Here is a 23,263-nt window from a genome sequence, read left to right on the forward strand (position 1 = left end):
TTTTCTTGGATAATATAGATTTTTTTTGGTAAAGTCAGTGTTTTTATCCCAATTACTTTTGTAGTATGTTTTTGTAAAAATGTTTGTCCTTTACATTTTTTGCAAGATATTTTCAATTGCTGATCTACTTCTGCTAATGTTTATTCTAAACTTTTTTTTTGGCCACACTGTATACTACTATCTTGTTACTTCATCACAGTTACTTCATCACTGAAGAGCCTTTTTGCAATTATCTTCTTACAAGAATAATATGTATTGCCCCCTGGCAAGTCTATAATTTTATGGTTTTAAAAATGCATGTTTTGTAATAAAATATAAAAATGTGGAAAAAAGCAAGCAAATATCTAGATAGATAATACTAGAAAGGAAAAGCCTAGAGAAGAAAAACTTACAGGGGTGTATATTTACAAGGAGAGTACATTTTGCATGATTCTATGAAGTTAAGAATTTCTGATACCATTGCATATAGAACCTTTTTCATTTTGCTACATTTATGATGAAAGAGTACAGGAGAGATTTAATTTCCTAAAAATTTATCAAGATTATTTATACAATTGAATATGTCTTCCCTCTGAGTACCTTGTGCCCTCTGCCACCCATCATATACTTTCCTGTGACCAGTCCTCTTAACTTTCTAAATGGGGATATATCAGGTGGCATCTTCATTATGTTTAAGCGGCACTAGCATTCATAGTAATAACTATTGCCATGTCCAAGAGAACAATAGCCAGTATTGTTTACTGTCCTACAGGTTTTTTTTCCCAGTAAATATTTTAATTCTAATTATAGTGAATGAGTTTGGAGCTTTTGAAAATATTTTGTGCTTGCTATATATTATATTGGTGACATAGTGACAATTATAGATAAATTGGAAACTAGTGGATTCATGCATTATAATTTCGTGGTTGCCCAAATCTTATTTGGGTCATAAAGCCAAATTCATTGAGTGATTTTCTTTTTTTTTTTTTTTTTCCCCAAAAGCAATCGGGGTTAAGTAACTTGCTCAAGGTTACACGGCCAGTTATTTCTGGGTGTGGTGCTGAGTGTCTGAGCCTGGATGTGATCCCCAGGTCATCCCGACACTGGAGCCGCTGCTCTTACTCGCTGAGCCACCTGGCCGCCCCTCATTGAGTGATTTTCTTACTAATCAATAGTAAAAATTTCACATTATTAAATAAATTAATGATTGACAAGCTAGTTAAGTAAGAAAGGGCAGTTTATTGCGACATGTTTGAAATTCTTATTTTTTTCTTCAGCTTTTTCATGTAAATAAGCCTTCATGAGTTTACTTGGAACTTTTGAGATGTATTGCTTACATCTGTAATTTTTACCAAATTTTCTCTCCTCTTACAAATTTTGGGGAGAAAATCAACAAATTTTCCTCTTCTCTATAATGGACTTTAGTGGAATGAAGTTCAAAAAACTTTTAATCTTAATGGAAAAGCTAAAAACAGTAATGAGCAAAGAAAAGGAGGTGAGGTTTTAGTAGGATAACATTTTTATAGTGTTCCCCCCCCCCCACCCCCGGTAACCTCACGTGAGCCCTTTAAGATGGCTGTAGGCTGACAAAGTGGTTTCTCCTAACTTTTTGACTCCAAATCCAGTGTTCTTTCCACCACCTCACTTTGAAGCTGAAGTTATGGACTCATCAATCTATGTGAAAACTTCCCTAGAGCCCTCTCCTTCTCTTTACTCCTTTTATTGTTATAAATCCCCACACCCTCAATTACCACTGACTGTCAGAGATAACTACTTTATTTATCTTTGGGGGATAGCCACATACCTGAGAGTCCTCAAGTACCCTGTAAATGTACCAGTATTAGCATTCTGCTCAGGAGGTACCACCATTTCTCAAATGAGCTACTCACCAAGTTACTAAGGCATTAACTGTTTGATTTGGGGACTTTCATTATTTTAATCACTACTACTGTTTCCTTCTTTTGCATAAACACTGAAGTGTAGCTACTGGTTTATTTACATCAGCCTTTTTAAGAATCATTATCTCATTATGGCTGTTAGTCCCTCCTCTAGTGGGGTACACAGCCACTTCCTTGTAGTTAGCTCCTTTAGAAACCCAATTCCATCAACTGTTTTCATATTTAAGTGAAAAACGGAAAAGTGTACTTGAACTGCTGGTAAGTGTGTGTATGTGTGTGTGGTTACCAAAGAACTTCTTTCATCAGTAAGAAACTCCATCTTAAGGCAATTCAGTTGTAGAGAAATGGTACACATTTTTAGGTAAAGCAACAGTTATTTGTTTTATGAGTTTCTAATTGGTTGTACTTTTTTGTCTCTTAAAAAACAATGTATTTTGATTATTTATTTTGAAAATACTTTCAGATAGGACTATAATTAACATCTTAGAAGGAGATATACTTTCCTAATGTATATAAATAATCGTGCCATTCATCATGCAGGTTTAATTCTTTGTTTTCCTATAAGATACAGTGTGATGTAGTGGAAAGAACACTGGGCTTGGATTGATGTAGAATTAATTAGTGAATAAATTTTAAAAACGTTTATTAACCCTTACTATGTGTCAAACATTGTACTAATCATTAAAAGCAAAGATAGTAGCTGTCCTCAGAGAATTTACATTCTGATAGGGAAAGGGTTGGTCAGGCCATGGATCTTTTGGCTTAGAAAACTGCACTGTTGGATCTAATGCTAACAATGTCACTGACTCATAAAATTGCTGTGGAATTCAAGATTCCTGACCTTTAGAGAGAAGTAGTTCACCTAGACAGCCTTCCAGCTGTGTACCGTGATTGTTTCTCATTAATTTCTCTTCTGATATTGTATATGTGTTCCCAGGGACTTGGTTTTGTGTGTTTATAACAATTTGCTTTTACTTTTAGGTATGATGAATGGATTAAGGCAGATAAGATAGTAAGACCTGCAGACAAAAATGTGCCAAAAATAAAACATCGAAAGAAAATAAAGGTAGGCAACTGCTCTTTCCAGATTAATTCTGCTTTGCCACTAATTACAGTAATTAAAGAAAGTTTTGTGCTTCCTGACTTTTTTTAATGACAGGTTTGTATCTTAATGTTGGTGAACTATGTGGTATTTTATAAAAGATTATGTTTCTCTCTCTCTTTTTTTTCTTTTTGGAGGGTGTAAGGCAGGGCAGTTGGGTTAAGTGACTTGCCCCAGGTCACATGGATAGTAAGTATTAAGTGTCTGAGGTCAAATTTGAACTCAGGTCCTCCTGACCCCAGGACCAGTGCTCTATTCACTGCATTACCTAGGGGCCCCTCTGTTTCTCTTCAGCTAGTTTTATGTAGTCATTTTGGAAACAAACTAAATTCTTTCCAAGCCTGGTACATATTCTTTCTCTTCACCCGCCCCCTTACCTGAATCTCTAAAGAAAAGGATGTTTCTATGTTTCTGGAGATGACAGCAGTGTTCATAAGGTCTTTAAAAGAAGAAATGGACTATAAAGGCAGCCTCAGGATTTACCCTTTTTTTCCCTGGACAGCTGCCTCTTTGCTTATCTTTCCCCAGCAGGAGGTGTCCTCTAAGAATATCCTCAGAGAGGTTTTTGCAGCCACAACATAGTTGCCTTGAAATTAGAGAAAATTATCTAAATACCAAAAGTATTTACTTTGGTATACAAGTGTTAAAGAAAAGCAAAAGTGGTAGAGCAACATATATTTATCTTTACCTGTACTACTGGATACTTTTAGATTCCAGTAGTAAAATATAAATGGTAATAGAAGTTCTGTCAGATTTTTTATCACCTAATAAGTTGTATTTTTATAACGCCTCATTATTTAAATTATGTTTTAGATTTTATTCTTCCTGACATACATAAAATAGAATGATTCTCCTGAGTTCTTTTAGATTTTTAAGAAATTGGGTTGAATTGTGAATCTGACCATTAGCTTTTTGGTTTGAAATAGGTTTGAAAATAACTGAGGATGATATTGTTGCCTTAGTTGTTGATAATTTCCTAATTATCTTAATATTTAATAATACTTAATATTTAGCAGTAAGTAGTTGGCTTCTCACTTTCAAGGCTAGGCTTTTTGGTAAATTGCCTTTTACTGTGTTCAGTGGTGCTGTAGTGACCTGAAAGAGTGGAAGTATCTCCCAAACAAGATCAACCACTTATTTCTCAATGTCAAGTTAGGCCCAGGTTTAAAAAAAATTTTTTTTCATTACTTAGAAGACAAATATTTCGTATATATACACACACACACAGGGTGATTGAGACTTTCAGATATGAATCCTTGCCCCTGTCTATCTTCATTCTTTCTATGTTGTTGTGTGTAAACACTGCTATTTAATGTAATGATGTTAAGATTATGTAAGTGCTTTTAGGAGAATAAGAATATGCCAGAGCCTTATAACACAGTGCACAATTTAATGCCTAACTCTGGATGTCATAAGATAGTAATTGATTAGTTGATCACTAAGAGTCAGAACCCTGTGTAGCTTAGGACAGAATATCTTTGCTTTTATTCTATATTGAAAAAAATACCCTTAGTCTGTCAAGTATTGGTAATAGTGAATTACTGAAAAGATCTACAGTAGGAAAAAGGACAAGGGCCTAGATAATCTGCATTCTGAGACCTTGAGGATTAACTATGTAGAATAAATGGCATGAATTAAGATTGTTTTTAGTTCTGCATTAAGCAACTCTAGAAATTCCAGTCTCCATAAGTGACTTAGAAACATTACTCTAAGAGTAATTGTTAAAAAGTAGTTTAAATTGATTCTAACCAGACTCTTCACCTGATTGGAAATGATAAATTTCAAACGTTTCCCATCTTTTACAAAACTTTACTAAATTCATGAAAGACCAAAGAATGACAGAAACCAATGTTGACTTTTTAGGAGAAATCTTTTGTTTTCAGTGTTAATCATATATCAACTGAAAGCAAAAGATTTTCCTTTCCCTTTCTCATGTTTTAGCAGTGATAAATAATATCTATCTTTAAAATCAGGTTAAAATTTAAGTTCTTTATGTAAGCTTGATTTTATTTTGCATTGGAGGCTTTGTGGCTCTGGTATACTCATAATTTGGCAGTTTATCTGGGTTCAAAAAGCCTAACAGCCTATCATTTCCAAGGTTCATTCTAGCAGTTTTTAAGATCTATTATTATTATTCATTAAAGTTATTTTCCTTACATGATAACATTTTGCTTTGAAAACTTATTTTAAAATTTTCTGTATCCCTTATTTCTATATTTTAAAAATTAAATTGGAACCACTTCTAGGAATGTGTCCCAAAGAGATCATAGAAGTCAAGAACTCTATGCACAAAAACATTTATTAATTTATTTATTTTTGCACGCCCTCCCCCCCTTTGGAGGGGCAGTTGGGGTCAAGTGACTTGCCCAAGGTCACACGGATAGTAAGTGTTACGTGTCTGAGACCGGGTTTGAACTTAGGTCCTCCTGACGCCAGGGCCAGTGCTCTATTCACTGCTCCAACTAGCTGCCCCTACAAAAATATTTATTGCAGCTCTTTTTGTGGCGGCAAAGAATTGGAAATTAAGGGGATGCCCATCAATTGAGGAATGGCTAAACAAGTTGTGGTATATGAATGTAATGGAATACTATTGTGCTATAAGAAATGAAGAGCAGATGGACTTTGTATTTACCTGGAGAATACAAACTGATGCTAAGTCAGAAGAGTAGAACCAGAAGAAATGTGTACACAATTACAGACACAATGTATGTGTGACTACCATCTTTGATAGACTGGACTCTTCTCAGCAATGTAAGGTTATAAGACAACTCCAAAAGACTCATCATAATGGAAGGAGATGTCTTCATTCAGAGAAAGAACAGAGTTTGAATGCAGACTGAAGCAAGCTACCTGCTCTCTTTCTTTTTCTTGTTTGGTTTTGTTTCCTCTTTCCCATTGTTCATTCCATCAGTTATAATACTTCTTTACAACCTGACTAATGTCTAATGTAAAAGTATTTGCAGATCCTATACTTGATTGCATGCCGCCATGGGTTGGGAGGAAGAGAGGGAGGGGGAGAAAAAGGGATTGTGAAACTGAATCTTGTAAACTAAAAGTAAACAAACAAATTAATAAAGACAAAAAATTAAATTGGATAAGTAATAGTCTAAAGTTTTAAGATAGTTTACAGTATTGTTAATTATGAATAAATCAAAGTTTGATTAATAAATATTTCTTTTTCACCTAGAATAAAACTGACAAAGAAAAAGAGAAAGATGAGAAATATTCTCCAAAAAACTGTAAGCTTCGCCGCCTATCAAAATCACCATTTCCAGCAAATACACCACCTGAAATAGCATCTAAACTGGATACTGAAACCAAAAATTCTGAACAAGTTCAAGTTAAATCTGTAGAAATTACTTCTATCCTAAATGGACTTCAAGGTAAAAAAAAAAAATCCTGTTCAGTTATATAATTTTATTATAAGGTAATTCTGAGAGATTGTCCAAATTCTTTTGTTTTAAATATATTTGCATCAGATATTAGTTGAAATAAGTGAGTCATTGGCCAAGGCTTTTGAACATCTTTGTGTTATAAAGAAATCAGAGGTAATCAGGAAATTTTAAGAAAGAAAATCCCAGTAGTGATACTTTACTTATAGTATCCATTCCTTTCTTAGATAATCCAGAGCATTATTGCTATGGCACAATTTAGTAATACGACTATGTAAATACTCTGGTATATAGACAGTCACATGTTTGTGGCTTCATTAAGTCTCTGATGTGGGAAAAAAAGACTAAAATTGGACTTAAATTGTTTTTCCTCTGAGGATATTTTAATTTTCTTTAAAACATTATAGCTTTTTTTTAAACCAGAACTTGTTTAGGGCAGGGAGTGGGAAGGGTAGAAATATGCAGAACCTATAATGGCAAATAGTATACCCAATGTGTTTGTATTTATGAGCACATGGACAAAAAAAATTAGAGGATGAGATAGCCTGGATAGGTTATGATCTTCATTATTGCAGGAATTATCCACATTGGTGACCAGATCCATTAAAATATAAAAATTATAATAGTGGGGCAGCTCAGTGGTGCAGCGAATAGAGCACTGGCCCTGGAGTCATGAGGACCTGAGTTCAAATCCAGCCTCAAACACTTAACACTTAACTGGCCATGTGACCTTGGGCAAATCACTTAACCCCAATTGTGCCCTACCTTTCCCCCTCCAAAAAACAAAGTAAAATAATGATTGTGAATAATAATGGTAATAATGGATGAAATTTAGATAGTCCTTCCTTCATAGTAAAGTTTTGAGTTTAGGTAGTATAGGTATCATCCTTATTTTATGACAGGAAACTGAGATTGACTGAGGATAATTGACTCACCCAAGATCACACTGACATTAAGTTGCAGAATGAAAATTTGAATCTATTTGTCATGACTCCAGTTCCATTACTCTTTCTACTCTATAGTTTTGTGATATGTAAACATGACTGGTATTATCTTTGGTGGGCTAACATATTTCTTTGTTTCTTTATAACCTGTGCCCTACCTGTTTCTTGAAATGTTTTTAGGTAGTGAAAAAAATGTTAATGTCCAAAAAATGGGACAATTAAAAATAAAAATAGGAGTGTAATTAACAGAAGCTGCAAAATGGACTATGAGACATTTAAGATGTTATATCAATTGAAAATAGTTTCAGCTCTGAACTGTCTGGCAGCTAAAGTGAAAAGGAAAACATGTTAGGTTATATTACTCTTACATCTAAATTCACCTGGAGAGAAAGTCTTTTTCCTGTTATCTTGTTTTAGGAGGAGTTGTCTCATGAATAATAATAATTTAAATTTATACAGGCTGTCCCAGAAATCTTAGTTTTAATCTTTAATAAATTTAGGAAGCATAAATACTACAAAATTGCAAAAACAACATCTGAAGGTTAAGTTTTTAATATTTTAAAATATTGATGTTTCTAATTAAATTCTTATACTGTATTTTGCTTCAGTTGATTTTCTAACTTAGTAAAAAATTTTGATCAGCTGCTGTTCAGTGACTGAAAGGATATTTGTAATCCTAACCTTAAGAACATACAAAGAATGAATTTTTATGCATACATGATAGTTTTGACATGATCCCACAAGAAAAAGTCTAATGAAAATAGATCAGGTGACTGAGATGGCCAAGGAAGAGGATCTTTCCTATAGATCCGCCAGTCTGAGAAAGTGTTATCCAGAAACTGTTGCACACACAATGCATAATGATGGAGTCCTCTGTCTTGTTAAAACTAAAATTTGTTATTCAGAATTCACAAAACTAAGCAAACTATAGAAGAAATTTAAGCAAACTTTCAGTTGGTGTTTTTTGTTAAGTTTGTAGAATTTATGCTTCTGAAGTTTTTAAAGCTTGAAACTGTACTGAGACTTCTGGAATACTCTCTATATATATGGTTCTGCAGTTTATAATTTCTTTCTTTACAACAACCCTGTGAGGCAGGTAGTATAATAAGCATTATCCATTTTATATATGAGGAAACTGAGGTTCCTTAGAGAAATTAAGTGACTTGCCCAAATTAATAGAAAGTAAATAAACCAACCTAAAACCCAGGTCATCTGGCTGATTGCGTTCAGAAATTCTTACATAATGGATGCTGGGTAACATATTGAACTATGTGTCCAAATATAATTTTGCAAATGGTATAAAAACTTTTTTCAAATAATCTTAACTTACTAAAGGCATTTTTCTAGGGAAGTAACATAATGCAGTCCATGTACAGAGCCTTCTGATCTAACTTAATAAGTGCATAGAAATGGATAGATGGTTGACATATCCATTAGAATGTCTCTGAGATAACCTAATGCCTAATGGCATGTGGTGCGGTCCAGTCAATTCATGACTAAATTCTTTGAAACAGTCATGTTCTGTGTTGTCCATGAAAGAAGGATCCTTTTGCTTTTGCTGTCAGATGTACATGATGGGAACTGTTGTTCTTTGGTGTAAGTTTGTTGTATATTCTCACACAGATAGAGGAACATCTTCTACATGTAGGTAGGTGCCTTTGGTGATGTTTTTCTCAAAATAAGCTTTGAATCTGTTTAAGCACTAGGCTGAGATAATTCTATAAAGCATAGAAGAGACAATTTGTACATGAAAAATATTAAGGACAGTGGTTAGCAATCTTGGTATGGGGCTTTTAGAAGACCATGTTTTGAGAGGGACTACATCGTTAAGGACCTGGCATGATGAGGTAGCAGCAAAATATATATACCTAAGTAGCTAGCTAAATTGCACTAGCAGATGGGTTTATTTTTGTAATGCCCACTTGAAAACTGGAATATATTTACCAGATACACTCACTTTTAGTTAATATAATTGATATTAAGCTGTTCTTTCTAATGAGAGTAATCTATACATACTGCTTCTACTTCCACTTCTCAACCATCTGTATTTCCTCTCACAACTACTGAAATTTTTTTTCTCCAAAGTCAACAGTGATCTTTTAACTGACAATTCTAATACTTTTTCTCAGTCCTCATTCTCCTATGAGAACGTACATTACTATTGACCAGTGTTTCACTGACACTTCTATCTTCTAGTTCCTGGACACATCTGTTTTATAATTTTCCTTTCATTCTAGCCACTCCTCTGTTCTCTATTGTTGGTTCCTCCTTTTCTTCCTATCTTTTAATTGTCCTCTGCTTTCTTCTCTTCTTTCGCTGCCCCCTCTCTCTCATCATTCTCTACATCTATTCTTGCAACTTCATTTACCACCTCTAGTCTAATGACCCCTAAATTTATTTCTGGCCCTAACCTCTCTGTTGAGCTCCTGGCTTGAATTTCCATTTACCAGGTAGATGTTTCCACCTCAATTACATACTACATACTCAGATTTAATACATGTAAAGTTGAATTTATAATCTTCCCCAGAAAACCTGCCTCTCGTCTTAACTTCCAGTTTTGGCTTTTGATAGCACCACACTTCTCCCCATCACCCAGACTTGAAACCTTGGGTTCATTTGTGACTTTCCTGTTTCCTCACTTCCTACATAAAATTGATGGCCAAGTCCTTTTTATTCTACCATCTTTTGTGTCTGTCTATTCCTTTTACTCCCTATACTGCCACTTGGACTTTTATTATTTAGCTCCCGCCTGAACTAACGTGCTAACAATCTAACAGATATTCCTGTCCTTCGGTGTCTCCCCTGTAGAAGGCACCCTTTATATCTCCATCAAGATTATTTTTCTAGTGATGTATGTTTGGGTGTCACTGTCCTGTTCAATGCTTCTGTAGCACCTGTTAAAGATAATACACACCCACTGACCAAATTTTCTACTCCCTCCACAGTCTGTCCCTAACCTCCCTTGTATACCCTCCCCTTCTTGTATTCAGTGTTATTACAAGATTGGACGCTCTGCCATTCCCTAATCTCACAGTACCCTCTTTTCCTGCCTCCATGCATTTGTGCATATTGTTCTTTGTGCTAGGAATGTTTTCATACATCTATCTGTTGAAATGCTTCTCTTCCTTTGAACCCCAGATTACGTGCCACCTCTGACATGAAGTCTTTCCTCATCTCTTCCATCCAGAAATGACCCCTGCCTCCCTTGTTTGACCCCTCCTTTGTACTTGTTATAATCTAACTTGTATTATAGCTTGTGTATATATATGTCTTTTTCTTTCCTACTGGGTTGTAAACTCCTTGAAGGCAGTGGCTTTCTTTTTTCATCTTTGTATCCCCAGTGTCTTGCACATAGCAGGTGCTTAATAAATGTTTGTTGACTTGAGTTTAATTTAATTAACCAACAGGTTCAGTTGCTTTTTAAGGCTACTTTAGGTTCATGGCATTAAAATTCTGTCACCAGCACAGAGGATATTGCTTATCTTCCTTTTACTTTGCCAAGAGGCTCTACGTCCAGCTCATCTGATAGCTTATATTTATAAGCTAAAAGGAAGAAGTGGATAGTATACATTGTTTATATGTGAAATTTCTTGTGATAAATATTTATTGCTATTGTGATTCTGCTGCAGACTTTGAAAAAGCATTAGATATCTGGGATCATACTAGGATTATAGTTTGAGCCAGAGGTGGTACCCTTGTCCAAGTGCCAAAATCTGCTGAGAAATTAATGAATGCTGTAGAAAGTGTTAAATTTTTCTTAGTTGCCTTCTTGGTAAGAAAACAAATTATAGAATTAATCAGATGTGTGGAATAGTTCCTGATTGTTCTTTGTGCCAAATATTGAGAAGAAAGCATAGAATTTCAAAGAGTTGTCTTATTAAATAATGGGTAATTGAGGAAATAGGGTTTGAAGATGGGGTTGACTTCTCTTGGGCTCATACCAAGAGGGCAGCCATTTCTCTGTGGCTGATTGGTAAATAGTTTGACAAAGATTGGTACTCAAAGACAGGAAGAATTCTGGCAGCAAGAAATGCTTCCCAGAGGCAAGGCCTTTTTCAGCATTAAATGATTGATCAGATATTTTAATGTGAATATAGTTATTGAATCCCAACTAGGGAGAATACTGCAGTCTACAAAATGATGAGAGAACATGAGAAAATCACAAGATTAGGAGAAATAACTTGTCTGATAATCAACACTTTTTTTGCTTCCTCTTATCTATTTGATGGTTGACAATGTCTTGTCAGATTGTAAGCTCCTTGAGGGCAAGAACTGTGTTTTATTTATCTTTGTGCCTCCCTTACCACTTTGGACAGTGACTTTTATAGAGTGGCCACTTACCAGGTGTTTGGATCAATGAAAATCTACTTCTACTATCCCTAGGGGCTGACCCTAAAACATTCTTTTGGGATCTGTATTAAAGTTTTAAACATAGCTATTTAAGTATACGTATGTGTATGTATGTATACACACACGTATATTATATACGCATATGATGTGTGTATAGTAAATAAGTATGACTTCATCTGAGCTTTTCACAAACCCATCTTAGGAGAATGGATAGGAACTGGGGCAAATTCATATGTTGAAGACAGTTGCATCATCAAATAAAGTGAAAGAATGATGTTCTTTAAGAATTTTTATATTTTCAAGAACTCAGAAAGATTTTTTTAAAATGTATTTTCATTGTAACAGCAATTATCTGCCTTGGTACATTTTGGTTAGCTTAGTGAATTCCTTACTATATGAACCAAGGGCTATAATTTTTAAGGTTCAAATTTTATGATTTAGGACCCTCAAACTAACTGTTCTTAGACTTTCCTCTTTCTTTTTTTCCTCCTTAGTAAATTTTCTGTGGGGGCTATCAAATATTTTTAGTAGATAATAATTTTATATGAAGAAGCTTCTGAACAAATACAGAATTTGTGTTTTTTTTTAAGATCTATAATTTTACTTTATTCTCTTAGGGAATGGGAAGCCCCACAGACAGTTATTTTTCAGACATAGATTGCAGACTTAGTCCATGAGGGCTGAGACCACATTTCATCAACTCCCATTTTTAGTATGCCTATAGCACCTAGAATAATGATCTTCAAAAAGTAAATATTTACAAGTGTTTGATTCAATATACACATATATGTATGCTGTCATTATTATATTTAAAATATTTTATTGGGTTTGCATACTAATATTATGCTTTAAAATAGAGAAAGCTCTAGAATAGCTCCTGTTTGTATGGAACTTTATACTTAATTAGTGTTTCATGAACATCCAACTTGAACTTCAAATCACCCCTTTGGGTTAGTAGCATAAATTTTACAGAAAAGAAACTGAAACTCAGAGAGGTTAAGTGATGCAGAAGGTCACACAGAAAATAAGTATTGGAGCTGAAATCCATCCAAAGCCTTAGGAATCCAAGTCTAGTGGTGTTTTAGCTACATTCCCCTCCCTCCTGAGATAACCTGACATTTTATGTCTGCCACAGACTTCTTATAACCTTTCATGATCCTAAACTTGAAGTTTTAAAACAAAGTAATGGAAACCCATCCTTGGCAAGATTTTTCGGTAAAACTTTGTTATGTAAAAAAAAAAAAATAATGGAATATAACTGCTAACCTTACTTTTATTTTGTAATAAGACTAGTTTTTTCTGAAATATATTTCTTCATATTGAATAAAAATGAATGGTTTTCTAATATATCTGTGTTATGTGTGTTCGTATAACTGGTCTTGTCATCTTATTTTAATAGCTTCTGAAAGTTCTGCTGAAGACAGTGAGCAGGAAGATGAGGCAAGGACTCAGGCCATAGATAATAATGGCAAGGAAGAGTCTAAGGCTGACACTGTGAGCCATGACAAAAGTGAGCTTAGTCCAAAAGAGGAGCAGAGCAGTTTATCTGTGCCACAAGAAAACAGAGCCCAAGCGGATTCACTAATGCCCAAGTCAGTATCAAGATCTCCAGAAAGATTACGGAAAGACCTAGAAGAAATATCTGAAGATACCGAATATGAAGATGAAGTCACAGTTAAGAGAAAGGAAATCAAGAAGGAGACAGCAACTGATAAATCTTCAAAGCCTCAAGTAAAACGTGGTAAGAGAAGGCATTGCAATGCAGAAGAGTGTTTAAAGCCTGGTTCACCTAGCAGAAAAGAGGAGAAACCCAAGAGCAAAGAATCCCTTTGTTTAGAAAATAGTAGCAACAGCTCCTCCTCTGATGATGAAGATAAATCCAAAGCAAAAGTGACACCAACTAAGAAATACAATGGTTTGGAGGACAAAAGGAAATCTTTAAGGACGACTGGTTTCTATTCAGGGTTTTCAGAAGTGGCTGAAAAGAGAATAAAACTGCTAAATAACTCTGATGAAAGACTTCAGAACAGCAGAGCTAAAGATCGAAAAGATGTCTGGTCAAGTATTCAAGGACAGTGGCCAAAAAAAACACTTAAGGAACTGTTTTCAGACTCTGACACAGAGGCTGCAGCTTCACCCCCACATGCTTCCTCTGAAGATGTGGCCACAGAGGAGCAGCTACAGACTGTGGCAGAAGAAGAGAATGGCTCACCTGGTATTGAGTTAGAGAAACCATTACCTGTTAATTTAGATATTAAACCTGTGGAGGAAAAAAACATTGAAGTGAATGATAAGAAATCGGAATTTCCAAGCAGTGGGAGTAATTCAGTGCTAAATACCCCTCCTACTACACCTGAATCGCCTTCATCTGTAACTGTAACAGAAACCAGTAGGCAACAGTCAGCTGTGACAGTGTCAGAAACATTGGCCCCAAATCAAGAAGAGGTACACAGTATCAAGAGTGAAACTGATAGCACAATTGAGGTGGATAGTGTTACAGGGGAGCTCCAAGACCTCCAGTCTGAAGGAAATATCTCTCCAACAGGCTTTGATGCTAGTGTCAGCTCCAGCAGTAGTAATCAACCAGAACTGGAACATCCTGGAAAAGGTGAGGAAGAAAACTGAGAGCTGAAAATGCTAACTTATTTAGAATTTCCCTTCTTAAAGTATTAATGCTTTTGCAGTATCTGTTGCTATAGCTTGATACATTTAAGGGAAGTACTAGTGTGAACATGGAAAGACTGGTAGTTGAAAGGTGTGTATTGCTAATGGACAACAAAATATATTTAATGGCCCAAGAAGGCCTTCATGTTCTTTTCTTGAGCAGTCCATGAAATTTCACAGTGCACCAGAATGAATCTTGGAAATTGCACCCCAAGCCCACACTCATTTGCATATTCATTTAAACAGTGGTTGACTGTATAGCATGAGCTGCTTGAATATATTTTTTGTAACATTGTTTTTTGCAGATATGATGTGCAGTTTCTCACAAACATTTTGATTTATTGACAGACCCCTCCACCTTTAACCAAATACTGTATGTAGGGGTTTGGAGCAACCAACTGTCCAGGCACTGCTTTCCTCAGACAACCGTGTCAAACTGATTTTCAAGCCTGGCTAACTTGTGTGAGTTTGTAAAGGAATTTGATGCTTTCTTAGATGCATAGCTCCCAAATTGAAGGACCAATGTGTATGTTAATAATCTACAGTAATCCTTTTTGATTTTTCCTTTCTCAAGTGAAGAAGTTGTCAAAATTGGAAATTCAAATCAGTACTTTCTAAAAATTTTAGAACCTTTATATGACACAGTAGCTATACTTCTATCATCCTTTTCCTTATAAACCACTTTGTTTCAGGTTTCTATAAATCAAATATGTATTGTGGGCTGAAATTTGGCATAATACAATTTGGTTTTGAAGCATTTTATGAAAAAGATAATATACTAACTTCTATATTGTATGTGACCCATGAAATTTTAGTTTTTCACTTTTATTTTGGCCAAACAAATTCTACATTAAATCACTTGAAATATGAAATTTTCTCACCCAAATCAACATTTGTATTTTTTTAGAAATGATTTTTTTCTGGTCTCCACATCCATTTAACTACCTTGTTTAATGATATTGATACGTCCATAGTACCTCATAAAATTGAATTACATAGGTATATGACTGTTTTTAAAATGAAAGAGTCCTTTGACACAAAAGAATAGATTTTTTCCAATAACAATGTAATTACATTGAAAGTTTTTTTTTACTAATTAAATTCCCAAGAGAGTTTTTTCATACTGCTTTTTACCTCTGAAAATCATTTAGTTATGGAAAAATAAAGCATATAATCATTCATGTTTTGTAAATTATCATCACCCTCTCAGTTTTGTTGTAGCATGATAGCATGCTCCCACATTTTGGTCATGAAAGGCAGATTGTTATCTGAAATCAAAAAATGCACAAGTCATTTCTGGCTTTTTTTTTCATTATTTCCCTTCCAAAAATAATGGTCTCATTTTTTCATAGCTTGTCGTCTACTAAATATTGCAGGAGCCATGCTATATACTAAAAATAAAAATGTAAATCTTTAGCTTCCACATATAGATTTGCTTGCTGTCTTTGTAAAGCAGTATTTTCATTCTTAATTTTTAAAGCAGAGAAGAAAAGGTTCTAAATGAAAGGAAAAATCATGGTGAGACATTTTAACAGTTGTTTAAATTTTAAGATTCTGTGCTTCAGAATAGTCAGTATTAAAGTCATCTTTTCTTCTCCTTACATTGTAGCATTGTAGCATCAACCAAAAGTTATGGAAAATCTGTGACCCATAAAATACTCTTTAAAAGTTGAATTTTGCATGAAGTGCCACTATATAGGTTTGACCTTATCACTGGTGACATGATCTAAGAAACTTTTATTCAGAATGTAGGGCTTTTTTTTTTTACAAGATGAATTAGTATTATTATCAACAAACATTTATTGAGTGCCAGATGTGCATAAGGCACTGTTCTAGATACAGGGGATCTAAAGAGAGATAATGAAACAATCTCTGCCCTCAAGGAACTTATGATCTAGTTATCGGATATATACACTAAGAATATATGTATACATGTACATATACACATATATATGGTAGATTATATTAAAGTCTTAAATTAGCAGACTAAAAAGTGAATGCTATAATTGAGTGGTAGAGTGCTCAGTTAGTGAATGATATTTATACCTGAGCTTTGAAGAAAGGATAGGAATTAGATATAGGATCTGAGCAAACTTTTCCATGAAGAAGACAAAACTTTTTTAAATAGAAAATTATTGTACTGGGTTTATAAGTGATGTGTGTTATCCAGTGCCCTGGAATCCACATAATTTGTGCTACAAATTCATTGGTTTATTTTCCCAAGTGTGAATTGCTTCTAAGGTATCCCTTTTAATATTATTGAGGGCTAATTAGAACTCAGTATTTTTAATGAATCTTAACATATTTGTTTTCAGAATGATTAGCTACTTAATTTTCATTTGCTAATTTGGATGTTCTAGGTGCTTTATCAGGAACCATCTTCACTGTATAACTGGCTTTTCTAGGATGGATATATGTGTTCTTCATTTGATTTTTCCTTACTTCCAGTTGCTAATATGTGCAAGTAAAAAATTCAACCCCATTACAGACAGGTTATAAAAAATGTTGTAACTACTTTATGCTAGTTTCCAAGCAGGCTATGTTAAGTACCCACTTTTAGTTTTGAGATTATTAAATATGTCTCTAAAACTAAAAATTCAGGCATGTTAAGGGCAAGTTTGTTTTTATCTTGTTTTAATGAATTTTTCCCCATTATAGTCTGTACAGGTCAGAAAAGAGTAAAAGATGCTCAGGGGGGAGGAAGTTCATCAAAAAAGCAGAAAAGAAGCCACAAAACATCAGTGGTAAACAACAAAAAGAAAGGCAAAACCAGTAAGTAGTTTATCTCAATAAAAAAAATACCAGCTAATAAAATTTCTCTCCAGATGAAAAAGTTCATGCTGAGAATATGGGATAGTTCCATGCCCTTTGGTCCATGCCTTAAGAAATATACAGAAGATTTATATGAGGAGTTAGAGATCTGTATTAAGCTTCATTTTATTTAACTATAATCCCAGGTCACAGAATAGGTTAAGCCTTTCTCTTTAAGTAGCAGATCTTTACATAAATGCAAATATCCAAAATGACAGCCTTTTAAAATTCAACTTAAATATCCAGAGGTTTTCAAAGTTACCAATGTACATATGTATATCACATATAAGTCACTACAATTATGTTTTATTCATTCTTCCCCAAAAAATACCATTGTCAGATTAATTGTTTTGCTCATCATTCTCTAAGACAATCACCCTTAAAAAGAGTGCAATCAGCTAAGAGGAACCTATGTGTCAAGCTACAATTCTAGAAACTCTCTTTTACTCCTTACATTCTTGACTTCCTAAGCTATATGACCTACTGGTTGTAGCTTCCACCTTCCTAGGTTGGCTTTATTTGGTCTTTTTTATTATGTCTCTTTCTTCTCTTTTTTCAAACTTTATTTTTTGCTGTGTGCCCAAACCAGTATTTCTATTACATAACATTAACTTTAATCTACCTCCACAAATACAGATTCTGTATTTATTCCATAAGAGCTGCACATTTTATCTCTTTTTTAGGCTCAAAATGGGAAACAGAAAATATGTAAAGAATTTTTTTTCAGGTGTCCTTCCTGCTGCTCTTCCAGGACACTCCTGCCACCTCCGCTGCTTGACCTTTGCTCTCAGCCGGCTTGGCTGCACTACAGTGCAGAAAGGGTTATTCGGCCAGCTCCCCGAGGTTCTGCTGAGCCCACATGACTTCCATGCGGTGAATATGGCATCCCTCAGGACCCAGGTGGCAATGCTCAGCAGGGCCATGTGAAGCCAGGCTGAGTCAGTCCACTGTATCGAAGTGGGGCCAAGCCACGGGTGGCAGCAGTGGTGAGCCAGGTTCAACAGTAGGCAGGAGTCGCCAGAGATTGAGTAGCAGCATTGGGGGAAAGGGTGGGGACTAGATGTGGCAAGGGTATGTGCTGAGGAGCCGTGGGGCCAAAGGAATTTCTATTTTTTCAAAACATAACGGGGGAGGAGTTAGTATTTCCTTTTGTTAACCAAGAAATGTCCAGACTTTTGGATCTCAAACCTAGATTTGGCTTTTATATTGTAGTGGCTATTATATGAGTAAATATAGTCAGTACAGATATACCAAATAGATCACAATCTATTTGGTATACTTAACAGGATATTTGAAACTTTTTTCTACACTGTGATTTTTTGTCTTTAAGGCTTTACCATCTAAGTAGCCTTTCCTGAGAGGACTCGCATCTTCAGCAAGTCAATTTTCATATAATTTGGAGATACAGCAGTTGAATGCACTCTCCTATCCGAATTATACACAGTGGGCTTAAGCTATGGTAAATCAGAATGAGTAAACTATTCTCTAAGAATGAACTAATAAAATGAATTACCTCTTTCAGGATTCTAATGTTAACGCTTCATGTCCTGGTAAAGGTAATTTGATAATAAAGTGATTCTGATTCCATTACCTGTTCCTTTGCAAAGCACACTGCCTGTTAAGATTCTTCCTTTGATTTTTATAATGTAACTGTCCACAGGTTCCCTGTAAGGAAACAGGTGGTGCTATAATGCATTTCCCACACAGATTTCTAATTTCTTCACAATATGCTAATGTGGTCTTTTCTTGAAAAGTCTGAGCATGGGTGCAAGAGAAGAATTAGTCAGAAGATTAGGTCTAAGAACAATGCAAAAAAATATTCTATTTATTAAGATTATAAGTTTTTAAAGTTATGTGGAATTCTTTTTAAGCAGTCTGTAATGAATGTAATCTAGTTCAGATCCTAGCAATGCTACTTGTTAGTTTTCTGATCTTGGACAAGTCACTTAACCATTATGTGCCTCAGTTTGCTCATCTGTAAAGATGAATGGATTATACGGCCTCTAAGGTCTGTTTCAGCTCAAGTTCTGTGATCCCTAGTTGAGCATGCATTACCATTCTTTAGTTTGTGACCTACAGTGTATACCATTGATCTCTATCTATATTATGTATAGTAGAAGGGAAATTGGGGTAAGAGGAACAATTCTAGAATGGTAAGACAATTTCAAAAACTAATATGATCTGTTCTAAATATGATTCCAATTTAAAGTATCTTTTAAAATAATTGTGATTTTGAGTATGGAAAGCATGGCAGAAGAATGTTTAAAATTTTTTTTCTTGATTATTGAGTATTTCAGGTAAGAATAGTTTTCTTCAAGAAAATGGGTATGGATGAACTATTTAACTGTGATGATTAGAATATTCATGTACTGTTTTTGGTGACTAGATTACTAGTGTATATGTCAGCAAATCACTAAATATTAGCAGTTGTAAGTTAAAACAGCAATTTTTTTTAGTCATCTATTAAAATCACTGGCAAAAATTGTTAGTTTTTTATCTTTAATACATTTTTGTCCTTTTTTTGTACATCAGCAAACAGTAGTGATAGTGAAGAACTTTCTGCTGGTGAAAGTGTGACTAAGAGTCAACCAGCCAAATCTGTTTCCACTGGAATGAAGTCTCATAATACCAAATCTCCAGCAAGGACACAGTCTCCAGGAAAGTGTAGTGGAAAGAATGGAGATAAGGATTCTGAGCTCAAGGAACACAGTAATCGATTACCCAAGGTTTACAAATGGAGTTTTCAAATGTGTAAGTAGTAATGTCTGTCTTGACTAGTCACTTTTCTTTGCTGGTTCATCATCTATACTTACCCTATAACTAGGTATCCTCTAGTGGTTCCAATCATAGGACGTCTTTTGTTCTCATTCTGTACTTTCTGTTGATAACCTTATCAGCTCCCATGGGTTGAACTGTCATCCTCGATGCAGCTAACTAGCAGATATACTCATGTATGTAACCATCTCCCCCAAATTTTAATCCTGCATCACCAGTTGCTGATTGGATATTTTATATGGCCTGGAGACAGCTCAACTTCAGTTTCCCTACCTTCTCTTGAAGACACTATCATCCTTCTGTCTTATACATTTGTAAACCTTGTACTGTGTGCAACTCCTTACTCTCCTATAACCAGTGCTTTTGTTCACTTGTCATATCTTGCCATTTCTACCTTCAAAACATCTCTCACCTCCAGTATCTCTCTACTCACACAGAGCTACCACCTAGTTCAGGTCTTTATCACCTCACATCTATTATTGCAATAGCCTCCTAACTGGTCTTCTTCCTTAAGTCCTTCTTCCACATTCCTGCCAAAGTACCCTTCTTTAAATGTAGATCCAACTAACCATATGACTCCTCTGCTACATCAACTCCAGTAACTTTGTATTGCCTCTAGATAAAATACACTCTTCTGTTTTGTTTTTTAACCCTTACACAATCAATCCTTACTTTCTATGTACAGACTCGTTGGACCTAACTCCTCTGCGGTTCAGCCAGCATGGAATTTTCTGTTTCTCACACATGACAATCCATCTTTCAACTCCATATCTTTGCCCTAACTATCCCACATGCCTAAAATGGATTCCCTCATTACCCCCACTTCAAAGAGCCCTTTTCTTCATTTAAACCCAGCTTAAAAACTATCTTCTGCAAGAAGCCTTTCTGTATTCTTTTGACTACTAGTGCTCTCACTCCAAAACTACTTTGTATTTAACTACTTGGGAAAACTTTAGCTCAGTGCCTCCTCAGGCAGTGTGACCCTGGGCAAATAAATCCCTTAACCTCTGTTTGCCTCAGTTTCCTCATCTGTAGAAATGGGGATGCTGACAGTACCTACCTCCCAGGATTGCTGGAATATCAAATAAGATAGCTTTGTGCTTAAAAGTGCTATATCAATGCTATCTATTATTGTTGTTATGTTATTATTATATAATTTTCCTTTATATAATTATATATGTACTTGTCTTCCCTCATTATAATTCAGGCTTCTCATGAGTAGGTACTATTTTATGTATTGTACTTTGTACTCTCCCCCCTCTCCCTCCCCCCATTGCTTAGCACAGTGCCTGGAACATAGTAGACACATAATAAATACTTTGTTTATTGGTTGATTCCCTCAGTACCCCAAGAGTAGATATAGAAAAGGCAGCTGGTGGGAATGACCCAGGGTTGGGATTGAGTGGTGTTATGACAATAGGTCAAGGGTTTCAAGGGTAGAGGGTAGTAAATAGTTGAACTTGTAACCTTTAGGATTTAAGTTATGAAGGGAAGACAGGGAGGCCAGAACCAGGTTAATGAATTAGGAAAGCAGAGAGGAGAGGAGTGGCTAGACCTTTCAATGAAGATACAGAATAGATTCAGGAATAGTTAGGCAGTAGGAGAGTGAGAATGTTAAAGATGTAGACCAAGGGGAGAATTCCAGTATTCTGGATTAATGATGTCACATGCAATACCAATTCCTTTGAATCATACAAAATTCTGTCTGAGACACAGTCAGAAAATTGTGGACATGCTTAGACCAAAATTGGGCCTGGTGTCTGAGATGGAGTTCTAAAATCCAAACAAACGTTGGTTGTCTGGAGCTCTAGAAAAAGAATCATGTAATTGAAATATCAAAAGTCTGAGACTCTTAAAATAGCAAATTATTTACAGATATTGAGTAGGCAGAAAAAAATAAGAATAGTTGCTTGAAAATTTTCTTTCTTGTTATGATCCTGTTTATTTTTTAATTGCATTTTTTCTAACCAAAATTATAAGACAACTGTTAGATAGCAAACTGATTGAATAGTTTTCAATTTTAGATTCTTCATATATAGAATTATTTTTTCCAAAGCACATATTTATTGAAGTTTTTTAAACCAATAGCTGACCTGGAAAATATGACAAGTGCTGAACGCATTGCAATCCTTCAAGAAAAACTACAGGAAATCAGGAAACATTATCTGTCATTGAAATCTGAAGTGGCTTCCATTGATCGGAGAAGAAAACGTTTAAAGAAGAAGGAAAGAGAAAGTGAGTGTTTTCACCTATTCAGTAAAATGTAGTTTTATTATGTTGTATAATTATAATTAACCAACCTTGATCCTGAAGAATCGAAGAGAAAAATCTCCTTTACTCTTTGCTGAGGTGGGAAATCATCAGTAGAGAATGTTTCCTATATTGTTAGACTTTGTTGATGTTGATTAATTTTGCTGAACTGCCAATTTTCCCCCTTTCTTTTTTGTTTATTATAAGGGATGGGGAGTACCAGAGAGGGTTATATTTGAAAAATGAAGGTAATGTGAAAACAAAAGGAATCTATCAGTTTTCTAAAATTTGTTCTTGATATTCTACAAAATAATAGTAAAATTTTCTGCTTTAATTATTTTTTAAAATCCATGCCAGTGTTTTCCCTGTAGTGACGTAGACTAGCTCTTGCTCTGCATTTTATAGTCTTAAGGAGTAGCCTGAAGTACTGAGAGGTTAAGTAATTTTTCTCAGGGCCTAGTTCATGTCAGAGGGAGAATTTGAACTTAGGTCTTCCTTACTGGGGAGGGCAGTTTCATATTTCATATTCACTGTACCACTCTGCTGTAACTTTAATTTATTCTAATATTACTGTCTTTGGAAATGAGATCTACCTGTTGGAATCATTGAATTAAAGAATCTTTATCATTTCACTGGACATTTCTACCAACCCCACTCCCATCACCACCCCATTCCCATTTTGCAGATGAAAGAAATCAGGCATAGGAAAGTTAAATAAACTTCCGTAAGCTTATACAACGAAATAAAGGCAGAACCAATAGTGGAATGCTGTCAGCAACATGATACTGCTTCCTTTTAATGTGTGGACTGGAGTATTTTTATGTTTTTTGATAACTTGTGCCAAATTGTAGAATAATTCGAGTTTCCTGAATTTCTAAAAAACGAGAGCTACTAATGTCTTGAAACTATGTATGTATTTAGTGTATTTTGTGAGGTCTTTTAAGATATCTGTCAAACTTATATGTTATCATGTCATAATGGTTCAAGAAATGAGCTGAATAGTTGTCCACTCATATTGCAGGATTCCCATTTATCTTATGAAGATATTCATAGAATCTTCTTTTGAAAAGAGGGACTATATTTGTCTTTCTTTAATGG

The 23,263-nt window shown here is 34.9% G+C and overlaps 1 protein-coding gene across 3 annotated transcripts in view; it reads left to right on the forward strand.

The window, feature by feature from the left end:
• The window catches only part of ARID4B (AT-rich interaction domain 4B), a 212,201-nt gene that overhangs the window by 175,624 nt on the left and 13,314 nt on the right, over positions 1–23,263 (forward strand). For 2 of the 3 annotated variants that reach the window (XM_069064835.1, XM_069064836.1), the window contains 6 exons: positions 2,859–2,943; positions 6,167–6,362; positions 13,065–14,273; positions 16,988–17,101; positions 19,673–19,891; positions 22,004–22,150. In XM_069064835.1, the coding sequence (XP_068920936.1) occupies positions 2,859–2,943; positions 6,167–6,362; positions 13,065–14,273; positions 16,988–17,101; positions 19,673–19,891; positions 22,004–22,150 (1,970 nt within the window). The remainder of the gene's footprint in view (positions 1–2,858; positions 2,944–6,166; positions 6,363–13,064; positions 14,274–16,987; positions 17,102–19,672; positions 19,892–22,003; positions 22,151–23,263) is intronic. The other variant, XM_069064837.1, reaches the window with a different exon arrangement.

This window comes from Petaurus breviceps, unplaced genomic scaffold (genome assembly GCF_028583685.1).
Source record: "Petaurus breviceps papuanus isolate PSGF00001 unplaced genomic scaffold, PetGlider_PUasm1.0 90650, whole genome shotgun sequence".
Taxonomy (NCBI): Eukaryota; Metazoa; Chordata; class Mammalia; order Diprotodontia; family Petauridae; genus Petaurus; species Petaurus breviceps.